The following is a 21450-nucleotide window of genomic DNA, read 5'->3' as shown; positions in this document are numbered from 1 at the left end:
GGAGCCAGACTCTATAGTCCAAACCTTGGCTAGTACATGGCAATATTTTGTTTAGCAAATTATAGCTAATTTGTGTATAAAAACTAGAGTAATATCTGGGGAACCAGGACACCTAAATTCTAGACTCAAATCCTAGCCCTGGATCTAACTATCCATGTTAACTTGGGAAAACTGCATACACTTTTGAGGCCTCAGTTTGCAAACCTGGACAACTGAAAGGGTTGAGGACTAAGAATACTTAAATGTATACTTTAAAGTGTTTTCTGGGAATCTTTCAAATCCTTATGCTCTTCAAAGAGCACCTGGACTTTCCCCGTGCTGTACAGTCTGCACAACTTTGCGAATCACTGTGTTATCTTAGTTTATGTAGTAACCCTGACCTAAATATTATGATTCCCATTTCGAAGGTGAGGAAATGTAAATCTAGCAAGTTTGAATAATTTGTACAAAATCCCATGGCTAAATTAGTGCTGAATCTAGGATTATGACTTGGTTCTGCCAATTCTAAAGCTGTGTATTTTCTACTTTCTGTATGTTACTCTGTCATTAGACTTCATTTCTGTTCACCAGGCCAGGATCACAAACAGTATCTATATCCTTAACCAGGTAGATCGCACTTCGATATTTCTAAGTTGCTACTTGTTCAGTTCTCTCCTCTGTCAGCACTCCCTTGCCTTGTTATTTACGGTGCTGTCAGCCCATATGGTCTAACTCCCATTTCTTACTCTGCTAAATGTCTCCTACATGTCTGTTTTCTAGCAGTAACTCCTTTTATCTGAAATAAAATTCTCACGTACTTGCTCACTTCACCCACTTTACAGTGAAAAAAATTAAATATGCATGAAGTTGGTGCTAAAATGATAATAAATAACAAAGGATAAAACAAATACCAGAAAAGTAAAAACTCCAGTAGTTATTTTCCATTTTCTTTTATATTTAGGTCTTTATGAGACACGGAAGATGGTTTTTCAAGTCTAAACACTGGAACAACCTAAATCGCATTAATATACAATCATCCTCTCCTAAAGGAAACTAAATGAATATTTGAATGGAAAAACAGTATTTAATATTTAGCTTTCAGAATACAGAAACATCTTGGCAAAATTGTGACACCACTGTGTGTATATTTGAGGTAATATTTGTATAATTAGCAACTCTCGCAGCAATGGGAAACACTGCTTTTTGGATACATTATACATTTCCAAGTCAAGAATTCCACGCTGTTATAAAATAATTTCAGTTCAGTGCTGTGGCAGTTATGCAAATACATGTAAACTCCATTCCCAGATGAACTTTAAAAAAGCAGAATCTTTACTAATTATGTGTTATTAACACAAATGTCAACAAAAATAATCCCCAACAGGTGCAGAAGCACAGTAACAAAAATACAATTATCAATATAGTTGTCTTATGACAGTCAGCTGCAGTACCATCAGGCTTAAAAAAATAAAACTTAAAGTCATTGTTTTTATTTTTTGCTCTTTCTGACTCTTCCCTATAAATATAGTAGCTACTTCTAATCATTTATCCTTAGTTAATCTCTCTACGAACAAACTTGCTGATATTGAATACTATTTTCAAATACACCATCGTCTGATTAAGTAGATTAGTATTATTATTGGAAATTCATCAAAGCTTTTAAGGCTATTTAATGGTTTCATGCAGCTTAAAAATCTAAGTTTGGAAGTAAGTGGCTAATGAATTTCTCCTTTTATTGGTGAACAGCCACCATACACCAGTGTTACTATCAGTATCTAGATAAGGTGTTTAACATGCTTATATTTCACTTGAGAGCTAGAATACAGACTTTACAATATATCTGAAACATCATCAAATATTGTGATAATGCCATTATGATAATAGCCTATGTGTGTGGCATTAAAAAAAATATTGGCTGGTCATAGACAGTATGTTTTTCTGAACTGAATTTTAAGTTTTCTAGAGGCTAACATGATAACAAATTTATCCTCCTGACATGGTGTATCACAGTCTTCTTTCATAAAGTTCACAGGCCTTTCTTATTGCCTTTCCCTGCACGATCCTGCAAAAAAAAAAAGTGACAGGTAGTTATAGCAAGAGTGAGAAACACATTCATAAATATGACAAGGACTTTTAAAAAACATCCTCTTTTCTGTGTATAGTTATTAATTACAAGAATAATCAAATTAAAACATAGATTGAGAAAGTCTCAAATTTTAAAAAACTACAAAATGAGTAGTTTTACTTCAAAAAGTGCTTAGAGGGATAAAAAATAACACTCTTGATAAGTTCACCTTTTCCCCTGCTTTAATCTATTTTGCTTTCATTTCACAGGTTATACAAGGAAAACAAAATTTCTAAAATTTCTCTCTTGCAAACTTAATGAAGATTTTTGACAAAGAAAGAATGAAGAGAACCAAAAAACCCACATGGGGTGGCCTTGTTTTTTTTATTCTTCAGATATTTGCCAATAGAACTGGCTTCTCAAATTATACTCTTTGCTGATCTCAAGACGACTATAATACATGATTTAAAACTGGAGGAAAATGGGATAGAAGTTAACCATAGAGATCATTTGCACGAAGAAGGCAGACATCTACACTGAGAAAAACTATCACAAACAATGGAGTTCCGGGGTTATTGTTGCACCCGGGAAGCTATCAAGCTCTCCTTGGGGCTGAGCATTTCTGCTTTCAGAGCAACTTCCAGTAACATCAACTTTAAGCAATCGAGTCAGAAGACAGCATTAGAGGAGGTATATGAGTAACAAGGTACCGCTTTTATGTGTTTACATTTATCTTACCACTTTAGATAAAAAGCACAGCTTTAATGGATCTGCTATTCTGGATAAGTCCCTTAAAGTGAAGGGTGATTTTCCAAAATGAAATTTAAAAAATGGCTAGTGCTGATGGGTTTGTGCTGCTAATGATCCTGAGTACATTCTGGGTTTTCTTTTCTAGAAGAGACCCAGGGCAAACAAGGAAAGGCAAAGACTACATATTTCGAAGGGACTATTTTCTAATATTTATTTAGTGCCTATAACAGGAAGGGGATCAGATGGGGAAATCCAAACAAATTTAAAAGATGTAAAGTGGGATTTGTTTACAGTAAAGAAACAAGCTTTCCTCTCTTCTACCTGTTTCCTTAATGTTTTAACAGTCCTTTATTTTATGATTATTTTATTTAATCAAGTATATAAAATTGAAAAGTTTCCCAATGAACTTTATGATGTAATTCAATTATTGAGGTTGGTTTGACAATTGAAGTAAAATTCATGAAGGACAATTTGGTACAGCTTTTTCCTGTAGATGGTCTACAGCAATCTTTTGCTTCTCAGCTGGGTTCATAAGGTGAATATCAAAGTGTAAGAGTCACTTTTAAGAAAATGGTTCTCATTTAATGACACCTATATCTCAGAATCTTATTCAGGTTCTCCTACTGGACAATGGAGGGTTAAGTAGGTGGATGGGAAAAAAAAGTGTTCAATCGAGAAATAACTCGTAGCACCGTACAGTTGTAGAGAGTTTTTCTTGCTTAAATATATTTAAAGTGCTTTCTTGCCCAGGATCTGATTTAATGCTCATGAAATATTATAATCCTCATCTAAGTACTGAAGAAGTCAAGCTGCATGAATGTCAAATGAGTCACCCGAGGTTTATAGAACTGGTCAACCATGGAGCTGAGAGTTTTTCTCATCAAACAGATACTTATCACAGGGAATTGGTTTTATAGGTGGTGAGAGAGGAGACACACCGCACAGGGTGGTAAGACACCTCAGGTATTAGCAATGGCAGAAAACCATTCTTTGGGCTGGAGGGCATTGGAGGAGACAGTGTTAACGGATCCCAGGAACGAGGTCCCACCAGGTGGAAGACGCCCAGTGGGAACTGGGACCATGGAAAGAGATGAGGCTGCTGTGGCAGATGCCACCCGAAGTGGAGAGAACAGGAGACTTTCTTGGCTTTCCCCCTCCTCCTGCCTTCAGTCTTCTACCAGTGCCTCCCTTTGGCTGAATCTGCCCAGAATCCAGAGAGCAGACCCCAGAACCCACAGTCCAATGACCAGCACAGGTGAAGGAGCATAGTGGTTAATGATGGAAGTTCTGAAGAAAGATTTCCTGACTTTAAATCCAACTTTGAATGCTATCACTTTTCAGTTCAGTGACTTTGGGTACATTATTTAACACCTCTGGGTCTCGTTTCCCTCATTCACAAAATAGGGTATTAAAATATGTATTTCATCAATAATTTGATGGGCTATGAAGGCGAGAACGCAGATAACATATATGAAGCCATCAGCTAAGTGCTTGGTCCAGAGCACACCCTCAGTAAATGTCATCCATAAGTATTTCAAAAACCTGGATACAAGGCTTAAATGCACCAGGGCCCAACTCTCAGCCTGGCACCTGGCATATCTGGGATGAGGACATTTTTTCAAAGACACAGGTATAAAAACTACTTTCTTGGGAAGGGATTACTCATAAAAACTTCTGAACACCTTTTATCAGGAATGCATAAAATGCAAACTGAAGCTTTTTTTGGGGAAAGAAAAAGGGTTGAGGGTATCTTACTATCACATACATTCTTGAGGGATTAACAGAATCATTGGCTGTTACCACAATGGGACATTCTCTGCTTCTTTCTCCATCCAGGGATCTAAACGTTTCTGATACCTGGGGCAGAGACCACTGGTGTAGATGCTCATCCTTGTTGACTACACCCTCATCTCACAAATGGGAGGGAAAAATAGTTCTATTTCTAGGCGAGAGGCTTCTAAAATGTTTCTCCACTTTCCATTGTGGATCTTTAGGATGCGATGGAATAATTCTCATCATGCCATGGTGAAGTCAGCAATTTCGGGACCTCTGTTGTAGAGATGGAGAAAGGGTGGTCCTGCTGAAAATCTAACTACCTACTCCAGAGCATGAGAACTGAGCTCTTGGTGTCCTGGGTCTGGAGCACACAGGATATCTATCCTTCTCTGGTCGCCCTACTGTCAAAGTAGGTCAGTTAAACCAGACATGCAACTCAGCTGGGAATACCAGATTACAAGTGTGCATCAGATTATCTCTTGACTGGCTCTAATCAAGGCCAAAGTGGCTGGATGAGAATAAGTCATTCTTTCAGTAAAATTTCTACAGAGGAATTAATACTGGTAATAGTGATAATTATGAGAACAGCTATCATTCCTTGGGTGTTTACTATCAGCCAGGCACAACGTTAAGCACCCTACACATTCTATTTAATCCTCCCAACAAGCTAGTGAGCCAGGTGTTATTACTGTTCTGATTTTACAGATGAAGAAAAGTGAGCCCCAGAGGGGTGACATGACCTACTTGGGATCACAAAGCTAGTAAGAAAGTTACAGTTATTCCATGCCTGTCTGACTCCAAGCCTATGAATATCGTGCTTGCTTGTCTTGTGCCAGGCACAGTGCTGGACCCTGAAGATACAATGACCACTGACATGCAGGGAAATGAGTCCTGGGACTAAGGTTTCTAATACAGTGAAATAACTGTAGAGCTGTAATTGCTAAAAAGCCCTCACTGAAGGCCACAAATGCTGCCAATTTCTAAGGATAAGCCCAATCTGAAAGCAGAAGAGCAGAGACCCTCCATCTTGGGAGGAATTGAGAGGGCCAGGGTTGCCTCTGGAATGGTCTCTTCCCCGAATTCTCCCCACACGTGGTCAAAGTGGACTGGGAAATCAAATCAGGTTAGGGGCTGGCAGCCCAAGAAGGAAGGGAAGACAAACCCAACATGGGTGAAGGTAGGGAACTGACTCTTGCTGGACTGAAGGGGAACAGAAAGAAAACCATGGCCCCTGACTTTGTGACTTCAACGATAAAAACATTTTCTCCATTTCCATCTTTCAACTTAACTCTGGAGGTAAAACATATAATTTGAATGCCTCAGGCTTTGTCCTAAGATATTTCAAACAGTGGGACAGAAGGAGTAGTGTAATGTGGGTCTTCAATTTTTGGCTTTATTTTGGCATGCATATGGCAAACATTCTAAATGGCAAAACTAAATTTTTCCAGAACCAGTCTGGTTTCCAATGCTGCTGTTTTTATGGCTCAATTCTTTTGCTTAAAACTTTACTCCAGCTAGAATGCTGTAAGTTAGCATGTCAGTAATTCTCTATGTTATGATTATTTTCATGCAATATCCCAACCTTCAAGTAAAAATTGGCTTATTTAATCACTCTGCAAAGTCAGGATTAACTATCAATACATCCTCTTAGCTTGCGAAGGGCAAAGAACCCAAATAATTGACTTAGGTAATTAATTACTATTTCAAAAAGCTGAGGCTCGTAAAATGGATGTCACCCACCTGAAGTTCTGAGTGTTCTTTCAGGAGCCGGTCATATTCTTTTGAAAGTCTCTCTGATTGCATCTTCATCATGGTCATGTCATTTTGTGCCTTAGAAAGGGCTAGAGAACATCGAATAGAATTGTAAAATTTTTATTTTAAAATAATTTCAAATTTATGGAAAACTTGCAACACTTGGAGAACTTCTTTGTAGCCTTTACTCAAATTCACCAACTGTTGACAATATGGTACATTTGTAATTGTATTCTCTATCTCCACACATGCCCAATCATTTTCTTGAACCATTTGAGACTAAGTTACAGACATCATGCTCCTCTATCCTTAAGTACGTCATTGTGTACTTCCTAAGAACAAAGATATTCATCATATAGTTAGCAAACTCAGGAAATTTAACATCAATACAATACTCTTTATCTAATCTACCATCCATATTCCAGTCTTGGCACCTGTCCCAATTATGTCCTTTTTATCATTTTTTCAGTTCTAGTCCAGAGATCCAGTCCTATATCAAAGATTAACAGTAAGTTGTCATGTCTCTTTAGTTTCCATTAATCTGGAATAGTTCCTCAGCCTTCCCCCCGCCTTCTTCTCCCCTATCTTTCAAGACATTCACATTTTTAAGAATGCGGACATTTTTTTTTTAATACAATGATTTCCAATTGATTTTGTCTGATGTCTTCTCATGATTAAATTCAGGTTATGCCTCCCACTTACATACAAATATGACATAAATGATTCTGAATGTTTCTCAAGGTATCACATCCAGAGGCCCAACTGCCTCTCACTGGTTTTTCCATATTATAGTTATTTTCCTCCTTGTAACTAAGAAGCAGTGAGAAGACAATTAAGACTATGTAAACATCCTGTTCCTTGTCAAAACTTCCCCCCTATATTTAGCATCTACTGATCATTCTTGCCTAAACCAATTTTTGTTGTGATGGTTGCAGAATGGTGATTTTCCAACTTCATCATTCCATCCAAATTTATCAGTCAGCATTGTACTATAAAGAGGAGCCTTCCTTTCTTCTCCATCCATCCATCCATCATCAGTATGAACTAATAGATTCCTATTTTTTCAATGACCTATAATTCATTACTATACTTAATTTCCCCCAGATTTGGCCAGTGGGAACTTCAGGCTGGCATCTATGTCCTTCGACTATGCCCCCAACAGTTTCTGGCACAAGATGTTCCAGGCTTATCCTAACACCTCCCAGGCTCAACCTGGACTCAGGCATTATAGAACAGAGTTTATCAGAAGGGTCTGCTTTTGAAAAAACTGAGGGTGGAAAAAATATTTTATCATTTTTACTAAGGGATGGGTGACAATATTTCCTTAAGAATAAAGACAATCACTTTCTTATACAAAGTTGAAAAATATGGGGTGTATTAAGTGGCACTTAAAGACTTTAACCTCAAGATGATACACAAATATGGCTACATACTAGTCTTTGTCTACCAAAGAGCAAAATCTAAGTCAGCAAATTAGGTAGAAGTTAAAAAAATACATATATGATAAACATTTAAGTCAACATATTGTGTAGAAGCTAATGAGCAAATGTGTAGAAGGGAAGAGTAGTGTAAGATGCACTGGAGAAATTCTGGGAATCCTGAACTAGCTCTACATACAATTCTGCACATGTAGCCTGCACAAGTTCTGCATTTGTAAATTTTTTAGGGTAGGATTTTAGGAAAGAAAGTGGGATTTATAAAACTTAAGTCACTTTTTTGGCAAAATGAAATTACAGGTTCTGTTTATAAACAGTTTGATTGCCTTCCCTCCTGAGAAGCCATCATATGTTATATATAAGTATGTAAGTCACTATCAACTGAAGTGCCTTTTGTATCAATACTTTCTAGACTATTTTGTCAAATTAAACTCTCTGCATTGTTCTACATCTGCATTGTCCAATAAATGTTCTAAAACTGTGCTGTCCAATATGGTAGCCACTAGCTTCATGTGGCTACTGAACACTTTAAATGTGGCTAGTGCAACTGAAGAACTGAGTTTTAAATTAAATTAAATTTAAATTTTGATTGATTTATTTATTTTTAATTAATTTATTTTTGGCGGTGTTGGGTCTTCATTGCTGTGCACGGTCTTTCTCTAGTTGCAGCGTGTGGGGGCTACTCTTTGCTGCGGTGTGCGGGCTTCTCATTGAGGTGGCTTCTCTTGTTGCAGAGCACGGGCACTAGGTGCGCGGGCTTCAGTAGTTGTGGCACATGGGCTTAGTTGCTCCATGGCATGTGGAATCTTCCCAGACCAGGGATGGAACCCGTCTCCCCTGCACTGGCAGGTGGATTCATAACAACTGCGCCACCAGGGAAGTCCCTTAAATTTTGACTTAAATAGCCATATGTAGCTAATGGCTAGCCGTAATAGACAGCGCAGCTTTATAACTTCCTCCACATTACTTCTATAGATCCATAAATCTAAATAAACTAGGTATTAAAAGTTGAATTTGACAAATTTTATGTGTCACTTAGTAAAGAAAAGCATGGGTTAGATGTGGAAGAGAGATTTTTGGTAGTTGGTTAGATTTCACAGGGACCACTCACAATATAACGATTTATATATTAGTTTTCAATCTGTGCATAAGGCCTTTCCTAGATGATACTTTTTTTTTTTTTAATTAATAAATTTATTTTTGGCTGCGTTGGGTCTTCGTTGCTGTGTGTGGCCTTTCTCTAGTTGCGGCGAGCGGGGGCTACTTTTCGTTGCGGTGTGCGGGCTTCTCATTGCGGTGGCTTCTCTTGTTGCGGAGCACGGGCTCTAGGTGCACAGGCTTCAGTAGTTGTGGCACACGGGCTCCGTAGTTGTGGCTCGTGGGCTCTAGAGCTCAGGCTCAATAGTTGTGGCGCACGGGCTTAGTTGCTCTGCAGCATGTGGGATCTTCCTGGACCAGGGCTCGAACCCATGTCCCTTGCATTGGCAGGCAGATTCTTAACCACTGTGCCACCAGGGAAGCCCCCTAGATGATACTTGAAAATACAAAACATGGTGTTATCTTCAGTTCCTTCCTTACTAAAAATGTTTACGAACCTGGACTTACTTTGGTATATAAAAAGCAGGGACTTCCCTGGTGGCACAGTGGTTAAGAATCCGCCTGCCAATGGAGGGGACACACACAGTTTCCATCCCTGGTCCGGGAAGATCCCACATGCCACGGAGCAACTAAGCCCGTGCGCCACAACTACTGAGCCTGTGCTCTAGAGCCCATGAGCCACAACTACTGAGCCCGCGTGCCACAACTACTGAAGCCTGCATGCTTAGAGCCGGTGCTCTGCAACAAGAGAAGCCACCGCAATGAGAAGCCCACGCACTGCAATGAAGAGTAGCCCCTGCTCGCCGCAACTAGAGAAAGCCCGCATGCAACAACAAAGATCCAATGCAGCCATAAAGAAAGAAAGAAAGAAAGAAAGAAAGAAAGAAAGAAAAAAAGAAAGAAAGAAAGAAAGAAAAAGCGAAGATTCTACAACTTAATAATGTCTGAATAGTCTGTAACAGTGGTTTTAAAAATGTTGGTCAGGAGGTTGTATTGAACAGTTCATCTTAATGTTAAAAACGATTTATACTTAAATCTTTGAAATGAATAAATTAATTAGGAAATTCAACAAATCTTAGATATCAACTTATTAGTTCCTTATTAAAAGATACTATTTTTCTCATGATTTGTTAGGAGAAAGAATGAGTCAAGTGGAACTACAAATCTGTAGAAGAAGCTAGAAAACCACTTGTACAGTCTATCCAGAAGTTTCTTCTCATCATGACTGGTACGAAGCTATAACAAAACAACTGCAGGCAAATCCTGTTTTTCTTGCACTTACCAAGCTAAGGCATGAACTATGTTTCTTATTTTATTTTGTATTTCAGTGGATATTAGTAAACCTAATGATTACTATTTTACTGATTTCACTCTAATTAGGAGAGGATGTTACTGTCTAGGAGCCTTTTGGACTGTTTCCTAGTCCTTTCTCTACCTCTCATTTTATAAAAATTACAATATTCTGTTTTGGTTGTCTTCTACCTCCTTCTGGAACTGCCTTCATGACTAAGGGATTATATAAACTTGTTATCTGACATTTGAATATGCCTGTTTTATTTTGAATCATGTTATTTTGGAAACAGCATATATATGGAAGACATCAGACAAGGAGGCTTGAGGTGATACATCTAAGTCACTATTTCAATTTTCTCATCTGCAAAAATGAGCTGCTATCATTTGCCAGTAGCATTATGGAAATGTTGAGATATTTCATGAGAATACTGGCCAGATTCATTTATGTTCACTGGGAACTTTTTGAGGCAAAAATCATTTATTAATATAAAGAATAACCCCAATTAATGTTACAGTGACATGTAGTCAGCCAAAATGTTTGTGTAAAATGCCATGTAAGCAGGCCAAACATATTTGTGGTTTTCCAAGTGCCAAACTTACATTTATGGAGCTATTTGCACAGTAAGAGGAGTTGGTGAGACCGATGCACTGTGTAAATGTATTGTATCACTATGTTTTCTACCCAGGATAACAGACAATATCAGCTAAGCTCTGCCAGGAAATGTAAGAGAAAATTTTTAGACATATTGGCATGGCAGCTCAAGCTGGCTGCTGTACACTAGCTATAAGGATTGTGCCAGAGAAAGAAATTTTTCAAATTTTAATTTGAAAAATTTCCCTACATCTAGTGTTGATTTCTTTTCAGTTCATTTGGTTCTATTTTTGAGAACTCGAGAGTGTGACATACCAGAGCTCTTCAGTACTTAATCCTCACATGTACTGTTCCTTTACAGGGACCATCACTGGACCGTTAAGCTACAGTAATGCTTCCAAAATACTTGGAAAGTAGACACACAAACTTCTGTTCAGTAAGGGACATAAAATGTGGTTTTAATTATATTATGGTTATTTTTGTACAGGCCTATATTGTCAGGTACATGCAGGTAAGGTCTGTTTTATTTATCACTTCAATTATCACCCACTCTTTTTTAACCTCACATCCGTACGTTGATAAGGTGTATTGATTCTACTTCCTTTATATCTCTCCAATCCATCCACTTCACTCTATCTCTGTTATCACTGTCCTCATCTCTAGTTTAGATTACTGAAATGGATTCCTCACCTTGTTTCTTGGCTACTCTAATTCACTGTCCACAGTAATGTCAAAGTGATTGCTTGCTCCTCTGCCTAAAAACCCTCCAGCAGTGCTCCCCCCACCAAAATGTTAACATATAAACATGGCACATGAGGCACTTTATGATGGATCCTAGGCTTACTTTTCAACTCTCACCACTACCTCCATCTTATTTTATGCTCCAGCCACAGTGAGCACCTTGCAGTACTTCAAAAAGGCATACTCTTTCAGTTACATGCTACTCATTTTGTTAAAACATCCTTGCCCATCGCCTTTAACCTCCCTGCCTGACTCATTCTCTCCCATTTCATCTGGCTAATTAATGTTTATCCTTTGAAATGTCAAGAAATTATCCTTGATCTTTTCTGTTGGCTTCTACTTCATCTTGAGCTTAATTTTATAGCACTTATCATGCTGAGGTATAACAACGTCCCTACCGGACTGTGCACTACTCAAGAAACAAAGCTGTGTCTTGTCTCTCTGTTCTGGGTACCCAGCGCTGTGCCTAGCACATGGTAGGTGCCTAAAATATGTTCCCTGAAGGAAGGAAAGGACAGACAAATGAAAAGTCTAAGCTTTAAGCATCTGAAAAATTCACTTGTGTGGAACCAGTTCATTTTTTGAAAATATGATAAATGTCAGGTAAACAATGAGGTACCACTTTAGTCACTTGATAGGAATCTTGGTTGCAACTAAACCAAACTATATCTTTAATGGAAAAAAAAATTCAGGCTAACTGGAAGGTCACAAAGCAAACAGACCTTTCTTGATATTTTGATAAAAATATAATCACGTTACAAATATCTCATGCTAATTCAGAATTAAAAACAAAAAGCAAACAAATATTATTACAGAATCCAGTTTAGTTTAAAAAAAAAAAAAGAAAACACTGATTCTATGAGGCAGGATATATACAAGATAAGCCTGGAGCACCACGTAGATCAGAAGGGTGTACTCAAAAAATGATAAAGCAAAAAAAAAAAAAAATCCACAATGATGGGGACACGTCAAAGAGACACAGGACCCAACTGAAGGCGCTCCCAATGGCTAATGCTAAAAAAATGACTTGAGCAACAAAATAAATAAAAGAGTAGTTTTTTCTTTTTTTTTTTACAGCCTTGTTTATTCCCAGAAGGCCTCAAAAAACTGAAGCAACAGTCATGCTTTATCCCTCCCAAGATGAATCTTTAGGAAAAGGCAAAAGATTCATTTGATTATGAAGAGAAGCACAAGTATAGATTAAAAGAGTATTAAATTATAATCGACAGTATAAAATGAATACCCACGAATAAATAAATAAATAAATAAATAGGGGTAAGTAGACATATCTGTGCAGAAGAGTTCCAAAAATTTATGTAGATACTCTCACCTCAAGGAGGTAGGGCATAACCCCCACTTCTTAAGCTTGGGCTACAAATAGTGACTTCCTTCCAAACACTACACTATGGGAAGAGGGGGAAAAAAGTAACTGTGCATAGAGAAACCTGACAAACACTAACCTCCGCCAGGCAATCAAGGTCAACATCAACAGTGATAAGTCATGCTGGTATGTATTTCTGGAATAATGTGATGAAAATGGCACTTTACCCTCTGTGACTTTCCTCTCCAGTCCCATAACCCCAGTCTGACCATGAAAAATATCAGACAGCTTCTGATAGAGAAACATTCTGTAAAATAACCAATACTTCTCGAAACTGTCAAGCTCTTCAAAAATAAGGAAAGTCTGAGAAATTATTATAGCCTACAGGAGGCTAAGGAGACATAAAGCTAAATGTAATGTGGTATCCTGAATGAGATCCTAGAACAGAAAAAAGATGTGAGGTGAAAACTAAGGAAATCTGAATAAACTATGGACTTTGTCAATAATAATATATCCATATTGGTTCATTAATTGCATAAATGAACCATATTAATGTAAGACATGAATAATAGGAGACACTGAGTGTGGGGTATATGATAATTCTCTGTACTATATTGCCTACTTTTCTATAAATATAAACTGTCCTAACATAAAGTTTATTTTAAAAAAGTACAGTGGGAAAAAACCCCACACAAAACACATGTATATAGGACAAGATATAATAAAATTCATTAGGCTATAAGTACTATCTTAGTAAGAAACTATCAAATATGACCCCTTAAGTTCCGTTGTTTTAAATAAACAAAAACTTAATTAAATCTTTCTTTTGTGTAAAATCTTCTGATGTTTTAAAATTATTATATTATGTAGTTAAAACCCCACCAAAGTGGTAATATTAAAAAAAGTCAGTGAGTAGGGAGTGAGGAAGTAGATAAAAGAAAAGCAGATATTCTAGTAAAGAAGCATGAACCTCACTATTTATGATAGCCAGGTCACGGAAGCAACCTAAATGCCCATCGACAGATGAATGGATAAAGAAGATGTGGTACATATATACAATGGAATATTACTCAGCCATAAAAAGGAACGAAATTGGGTCATTTGTAGAGACGTGGATGGATCTAGAGACTGTCATACAGTGTGAAGTAAGTCAGAAAGAGAAAAACAAATATCGTATATTAATGCATATATGTGGAACCTAGAAAAATGGTACAGATGAACCGGTTTGCAGGGCAGAAATTGAGACACAGATGTAGAGAACAAACGTATGGACACCAAGGGGGGAAAGCCGCGGGGGGGGGTGGGGTGATGGTGTGATGAATTGGGCGATTGGGATTGACATGTATACACTAATGTGTATAAAATTGATGACTAATAAGGACCTGCTGTATAAAAAAATAAATAAAATTAAATTCAAAAAAAAAAAATGAGGTAAGCCAGATCACAAAAGTGATCTAGATATTGCCATAGACTAAAAAAAAAAAAAAAAAAAGAAGCATGAACCTAATACATTTCAAGAATATCAAAGTGTAGGTCACTTAACCTTCATGAATAAATCTTATGTGTAAGAGGTTTAAGTTACTTAAGAGGAGGGTTGAGGGGCAATATGATTACAAATATCTTAAAAATATTTAAAGTTAGTGTTCATAAAAACAGTTTTTATGAAATCTACATTAGGGTCAATATGTACAACAAATACAGAAGGGCTGTGAGAATTAAGCTCCTTAACAGCGATGAGAAATCTTTACTGTTTTCATCAAGAATATGAAGAAGGAAACGTTTTTCCCAGTCTCTAACTGCTGAGAGTCCATGAAACATAAGAGCCCCTCCAAAGATTCCTACTGTTCATGACTAGAGAAGATGATGCTGTTACACAGGTGAAACTGCCCTAAGACAAGGGAGTCATCCACTCATCTATCCATTCAACAATGTATGGAATGACTACTAGGCATCAGGCATTCTACTAAGTGCTGAGGATGAAAAGATAGGTAGGGTCTTAGCTCTCATAATACTCGTTTTCTAGTCAGAGGAAGACGCACAATAAAGCAAGCAACCAACCAACTAACAGTGAGTGCCAAGTGTCATGAAGAAAGTTAGAATAGGGTGATGTGATAAAGAATGACCATGCAGCCACATGAGATGGAGTACTCAGGAAAAGTTTCTCTAAAGTGGTGAAATTTAAGCTACTATCAGTTCTGTCTGCTAAGGGCACCTAGAAGTAATGACACCCCAGTAGCAATGAGCACACCTAGGCTATAGATATTATTTTCTAAATACCATTCTCTACCTAAAGGCTCACTGGAGAAATGGTTGATTCAAGGGCTAGAGGAGGAAAAGTACAAGATAAGTTTGGACTATCTTGTTATACCAGAATGTATGTGCTTACAGAATGGGGGCATGACAAAATGATATGGAACCCAGCTTGAAAAGACTTCCACTGGCCAAATCTGAGACAATCTGAACAATAAACTATAATGCTCACAATGAATTATAACACAATGAATATATTACACAAGCAAATCAATAAGTAACTGGGGGAAAAATGGAAAGCTCCTCCTTTAACAATAAAATGGCATCTAATAAATGGAGAAGGAATAAGAGAATTAGAAAATCACCATTTGGAAAATATAAAAATAATAAGTGAGAGGAAAATATGAAGAGAAAGAAAAGGATAAGGAAGTGTAAGGTGTTATCATTTGGGTACAGGGCATTTTTTTGGGTATTATTTTTGCATCTCTCCTGTGATTTGAATTGTGTGATTTGAATTTATTATGTCTGAATAAAAAGTTAAAAGGAAAAAAAATAAATTGCTATGAAGTAGAGCAGAGAAATGGGGCAGTAAGTGAAGGAATATGAGACAAAAGGAAGTTTTTGTTTTTATTTTTTGGGATAGGAGATGCCAGAGGATGTCTGTAGGGTGATAGGAAGTGAGGAAGTAATTGCAGCAACAGAGTCCTTCAGAAGGATAGTGGGGTTGGGAGCCAAAGCAGTAGAAGAGGGATTGAAACTTAATCCACAGTAACCCAAGGACAGGTAGAGTTTGAGCCCAGCTGAGGGAGGACAGTAGTTTTGGTGGTGAGAAGATGACTTTTTTGATTAATTCTTTGTGCCCAATGAAGTAGGGTGGATTTAGAATTTAGAAGTGAGATGAGAAGATCTAAAGTAGTTCTGGAGAGTGAAAAAGTGAAGATTTTAGAGAAGTTTAATAGGACTGTCACAGTGTTGAGGGACCATCTGAATGCAGTGACCATTTATTTAAAATAAGAAGTTAGTTCCTTCAGCAATGCTGAGATGCTTGGGTGCAGGTACCAAGTGATGGATACCTGACTATCACCAGAGCTCGGTCCTTGAGAGAGGAGGGAAGTAGAGGAAGAAGGAGGGAGGGGTGAGGAAGAGGGGAGGAAGAAGAAGGAGGTAAGTAGTTTGCAAGAGCCTAATTATGATGAACCAGTGTTTGGGGGTGAGATTTATTCATATCTATTAGATAACAGGCCTAGAACACTAAGTATGTCCTGGGGACAAAGAGTTGACTTAGATGTGGCCCTTGCCTTCACAGCACTTACAATCTAGTAAGAAAGATAAACAAATGAAAAGTAATTTCTACAGAGTACACTATTAAGTTAGTATCCATGCAGAACTATGGAGGTCCAGATGGAAGCCACTCAACCCAGCTTGAAGGGAGAGAGTTTCAGGGAGGCTCCTTAGAGGCGACGATGCTGGAGCTGAAGGATGAGCACAAGCTGGCAGAGTGTGAAGGAAGAGGGCAGGAGAGGCAGACAGACCTGCAGTCCTGGGCAAAGGGGAAAGGTGATGAAACACCACTGTTAGGAGAACTACAAGCTCCCATATTTAATAGAGTAGGGGTGTAAAATTTAGACTGGACAAGGGTGGGGCAGGCAAAACTAGAGATGACGTTGGGGGGCAGATCGCAGAAGACCACGTGTGCCATCCTGAAGAGCTATAAAGGTAACAGGAACCAACAGAGTTTTAAGAAGTGAAGAAGCATAATCAGATCTGTGGTGTTGCCACTCTAGTGGCAAAGTGAAGAAGCCAAACTAATGGCAGGGCCATGCTTTAGAAGGAATGGAAAGAAAGCTGTCCAAATAATTATACTAAAGAGTAAACATTAATGCATGAAACCAATTATAGCTCTATTTGTCACATGAGCAAAGGGGAAATGAATGATTTTTTGTGTGTGTCTTAATTTCTCTACCTCTCGCTAGGTATATTGGTGCCTGCCCCTACCCTCTGGGGGACTATGAACATGAATAAGGTTTATGGGTGAAGTGCCTTTGGGTTTTAGAAAAGACAGGGATGTAAGGCATGCTAATACTTATAAGGATTACTGGGACTTGGGGCCAAGGAACTGATGAGCAGGCTTTATAATTTAATAAATAAAATCAGCCCCACTGTTACGCTATTAGCGAATGAAACACCAATAAATGCATGAAGACTTCCTTCATTAATCTTAGCTGGGTTGCTAAGTAATGTATTTAAGAAAAGAATTTTGGCTCTGTGACTTAGCAAAGAATAATTACAAATTATATTAATATGCTGGCTTTGCACTTAAAAATCAGGGTGTACGTTTTAGGCAAAGTACTGTGTAGGTATAGCTTTATACAAACTGCTTTGAAAAGGATATGCTTTATAAAGCAAGTTCGTGTGTAAGCAGAAGCAACACGTGGAATCTAGAAGAATTTACAAACCATCACACACGAGAATTGAAGGAGTCAGTTTACTTTGACTGTAAACAAAGAACTAGTTTTACTATATATAAGCATATATAATTTCTTAAATTATCTGATCAACGTTCATTCAACCAGCATTTAAGTGCACAGCAAATTTTATAACAATATTAACAGCAGAAACCAATCTCTTCAACACCATTATTTATACTGAAAAAGGTGTTCTTCCTTATTTGACAATCCTTAATAGGGGTCAGTAAACTACTCCTGTAAAGGGCCAGACTGTAAATACTTTAGCTTTCTTTTTATTCTCTGGCTGCACCACTCGGCTTGTGGGATCTCAGTTCTCCAACCAGGGATTGAACCTGGGCCCTCCGCAGTGAAAGCTCAGAGTTTTAACCACTGGACTGCCAGGGAACTCCCTTATTTTCAGCTTTCTATGCCATGCAGACTCTGTCCAGTTTACTTAACTCCACAGCCACAGAAAATATGTAAACAAATGAGCATGGCTTTGTTCTAATAAAATTTAATTTCTAAAATCAAGGCAGCAGTTTAGATTCGGCTCATGGGCCATAGTTTTCTGATCCTTCTCCTAAAACACACTTCTAAGCCTTACCACTTTTCTCTTAGATTATAAATTTACTGAAAAGAACTATAAATTGAAGTATCAGAGCATGAGAGGAGAGGAGGATCCAAATTATACTGGAAATTTTAAGAAACCTCCTAAGAAGTTCCCCATTTTATCCCTTCCAATTTTGCTTATAGAAAGAACAAAGGCTACACAGACAGTGGATGCTGCAATGAGATTTAGTTTTACGAAGAAAAGGTTTTTCCTTCTTTAATTTTCCAGCTCATTTTCCTAGCTGATTATTTTCCATCCATTTCAAAAGTGTTTTTAGAGCAGAGTTGTCCAGTTTAATTTCTGTACTGCACTTGGCAGTAAACACAAACCTGATACAAGCTGATCCAATCTATATGTCCATCAACATACTTGGAGAACTATGCTTGATTATATTCTTATCACCTGGAACATTCTGTTATTCAGTATGCATTTAGCACTCTCCACTCCATGTTTTTTTAGTAAACTAACTATCATGTATCACACAGGGGAAGAAATAAATTGTAGTCACTTTATGTATATATGTTGGATCCATCCATCTGGGTTATAAAGCTCTTCAGGGAAGAGACTGTTTTCTCTTGCTTTAATGCCCCTCTGTAGAGCTAATAAAAACTTTTCCTCAGGTAGCATCAGTCATGCTTGCTGGTATTGTCAATGCTATGAAAGGTATCCTTGAATTTCTGTCTTCAGTTACTATCTTCCCTGTAGCTATTCCTCCTGGTCACTGGATGACACTTAAATAGTTTATTTTATATAGGGCCTGCAAACAGATAGGAAGCTCACAAAAAGGAAAACACCACAACTAAATGGGAATGTAACAGGGAACAGCAGGAGAAAATATCACCATGACATATTAGTGCCAGGAAAGCAGTCCACAGCAAGAAAGCTTCCTTCTTCTGGTTTGGTGGAGATAATATAAACTAATAAATGGCAATATATCGTTCATTTAAAAATAAAAAAACAACCTAAGAGCTAAAACCTGACTAAAATGGTGGGTCATATATTTTATTTGCTTTAAATAACTGAGGTACTATTAATTACATATAGTCTATTGCCACATCCTTCAAATAAACTATGCTATTCTTTTAAAATATGGACTTTTATTTTTCAGCTAACAAAGGAAGGGAAGGAGATGTTAAAGAGCAGAAACTTCCAGATAAGTAAACAGAGGAGAAAATACATGTTTTTTATTATTCAAAGCATAGAAACTCATTAAAAGGTCATAAGACAAAAAACATGACTAAAACTACCAAATTTTTTAAAGCATTGCAAAATTTAAAGTAAGATGGTGGCTTTGATATAACTGCAAGTTAAAGATAGTTGAATTTACACTCACAAGAATTTGCAACTGTAAGATATGCTTAGTTTGGACTTTGAGAATTTATTTTTAGATAGATAGATGGCTCAAATAGTTCCTTTGTAAGGAACTCAAGAAGAAGGAATTTAGGGTTACTGATATACAGAATAGTAATTCCCTTGTAATTTTCTCTCTTATCTTGATCTTCAATTTCTCTTGTAAAGTACTTCAACTATTTTCACTCCCTGGTCCCTATGTTAGTATGACTTGTTTATTACTGGCATTAGAGGGTGATGATTTTTAAAAAAATCTTGAACATCTTTAAGGGTAGTGAAGTTGGTCTGTAAAAGGAAATGCTAGAATGCTAGTTCTTTTCAAGGTAAACCACAGTGACAGAGAAGCATTTATCCCGGAACAGAGTTGAATAAACTAGTTGAGAGTGGAATAAAATAAACCTTCTATTTGGTAAAGGAGAAGTTTAAATAGGATTAGAAGATTCCATTTCCTGGTCCAAATCTAAGGTCCCTGTTATATGCTGCCAATACTTAGGGACACAGAATGGGCCTTTACAATCAGTTTCTGTTCTGTTTGTATATACTTTGTTTAGATAGCATTTAAAATTTGCTTTATCTCCAGCAATACCACTCCTGGGTATTTATCCAAAGAAAACTAAAACACTAATTAGAGAACATAAGATACATGCAGCCCTATGTTCACTGAAGCATTATTTACAATAGCCAAGATATGGAAGCAACCTAACTGCCCATCAAAAGATAAATGGATAAAAAAGATGTAATACACACACACACAAACACAAGCATGCACACACATGCAGACACACGCACAATGGAATATTAATCAGCCATAAAAAAGAATGGAATCTTGCCATTTGTGACAACATGGATGGACCTGGAAGGGATCAATGTTATGCTAAGTGAGGTAACTCAGACAGAGAAAGAGCAATACTGTATTATTTCACTTATACGTGGAATTAAAAAAAAATTAACAAACATAACAAAACATAAACAGAGTTTTATATAGAGAGAGAACAAACGGGTGTTTGCCAGAAGGGAGGGGAGGTAAGAGGAAGAAAGAAATAGGTGAGGAGATTACGAAGTACAGATTTCCAGTTGCAAAATAAATGAGTCACAGGTATGAAATGTACAGTGTGGGGAATACAGTCAGTAACTATGTAATATCTTTGTATGGTGACATGGTAACTAGACTTGACTAGACTTATCGTGGTGATCAGTTTGAAATGTATAGAAACAACAAATCACTATGTTGTGTAAAAGGAACTAACATAGTGTTGTAGGTCAATTATACTTCAAAAACAAACACACTCATAAAAAAAAGACCAGATTTGTGGTTACCAGAGGTGGGGGGGTAGGGGGAATTGGGTGAAGGCAGTCAAAAGGTACCAACTTCCAGTTATAAGATAAGTACTAGGGATGTAATGTGCATTGTGATAAATAGAATTAACAATGGTGTATGTCATATGTGGAAGTTGTTAAGAGAGGGAATCCTAAGAGTCCTCATCACAAGAAAAAAAATTATTTTCTATTCTTTAATTTTGTATCTGTATGAGATGAAGGATGTTCACTAAACTTACTGTGATAATTGCTTCATGATGCATGTAAATCAAATTATTACTCTGAACACCTTAAAATTATACAGTGCCATATGTCAACTATATTTCAATAAAACTGGAAGAAAAATAAATAAAATAAAAATTTGCTTTATCCTCAATAGGTATGCTTCTTAATTTTTATTTTTTGGCTGCACATTGTGACATGGGGGATCTTAGTTCCCGCATCTCCTGCACTGGAAGCACAGAGTCTTAACCACTGGACCACCAGGGAAGTCCCTCAATAGGTATGCTTTTTAAAGACAGTTTTAATTATGCTCCATGTTAAATGATCTTACAATGAATAAGTTATATGAATAGTTCCTAAAAAATTGCTGATAGAAAGAAAGAAAAAGAAAGGAAGGAAGAAAAGGAAGGGAAGGAAGGAAGAAAGAATAAGGGCAGGGTCAAGGAATTTG

At 37.3% G+C, this 21450-nt stretch overlaps 1 protein-coding gene across 3 annotated transcripts in view; it reads right to left on the bottom strand.

Moving 5' to 3' along the window:
• Positions 1–1043: 1043 nt before the first annotated feature.
• BCAP29 (B cell receptor associated protein 29) overlaps positions 1044–21450 on the bottom strand; it is a 40140-nt gene continuing 19733 nt past the window's right edge. For all 3 annotated transcript variants that reach the window (XM_059934176.1, XM_059934175.1, XM_059934178.1), the window contains exons 7-8: positions 6311–6411; positions 1044–2041 (exon numbers count right to left, since the gene is read on the bottom strand). In XM_059934176.1, the coding sequence (XP_059790159.1) occupies positions 2006–2041; positions 6311–6411 (137 nt within the window). In that variant the 3' untranslated portion in view covers positions 1044–2005. The remainder of the gene's footprint in view (positions 2042–6310; positions 6412–21450) is intronic.

This window comes from Balaenoptera ricei, chromosome 9 (genome assembly GCF_028023285.1).
Source record: "Balaenoptera ricei isolate mBalRic1 chromosome 9, mBalRic1.hap2, whole genome shotgun sequence".
Lineage (NCBI taxonomy): Eukaryota > Metazoa > Chordata > Mammalia > Artiodactyla > Balaenopteridae > Balaenoptera > Balaenoptera ricei.
The sequence above is the reverse complement of the archived record's forward strand: the minus strand, read 5'-3'. Positions and strand labels throughout refer to the sequence as shown.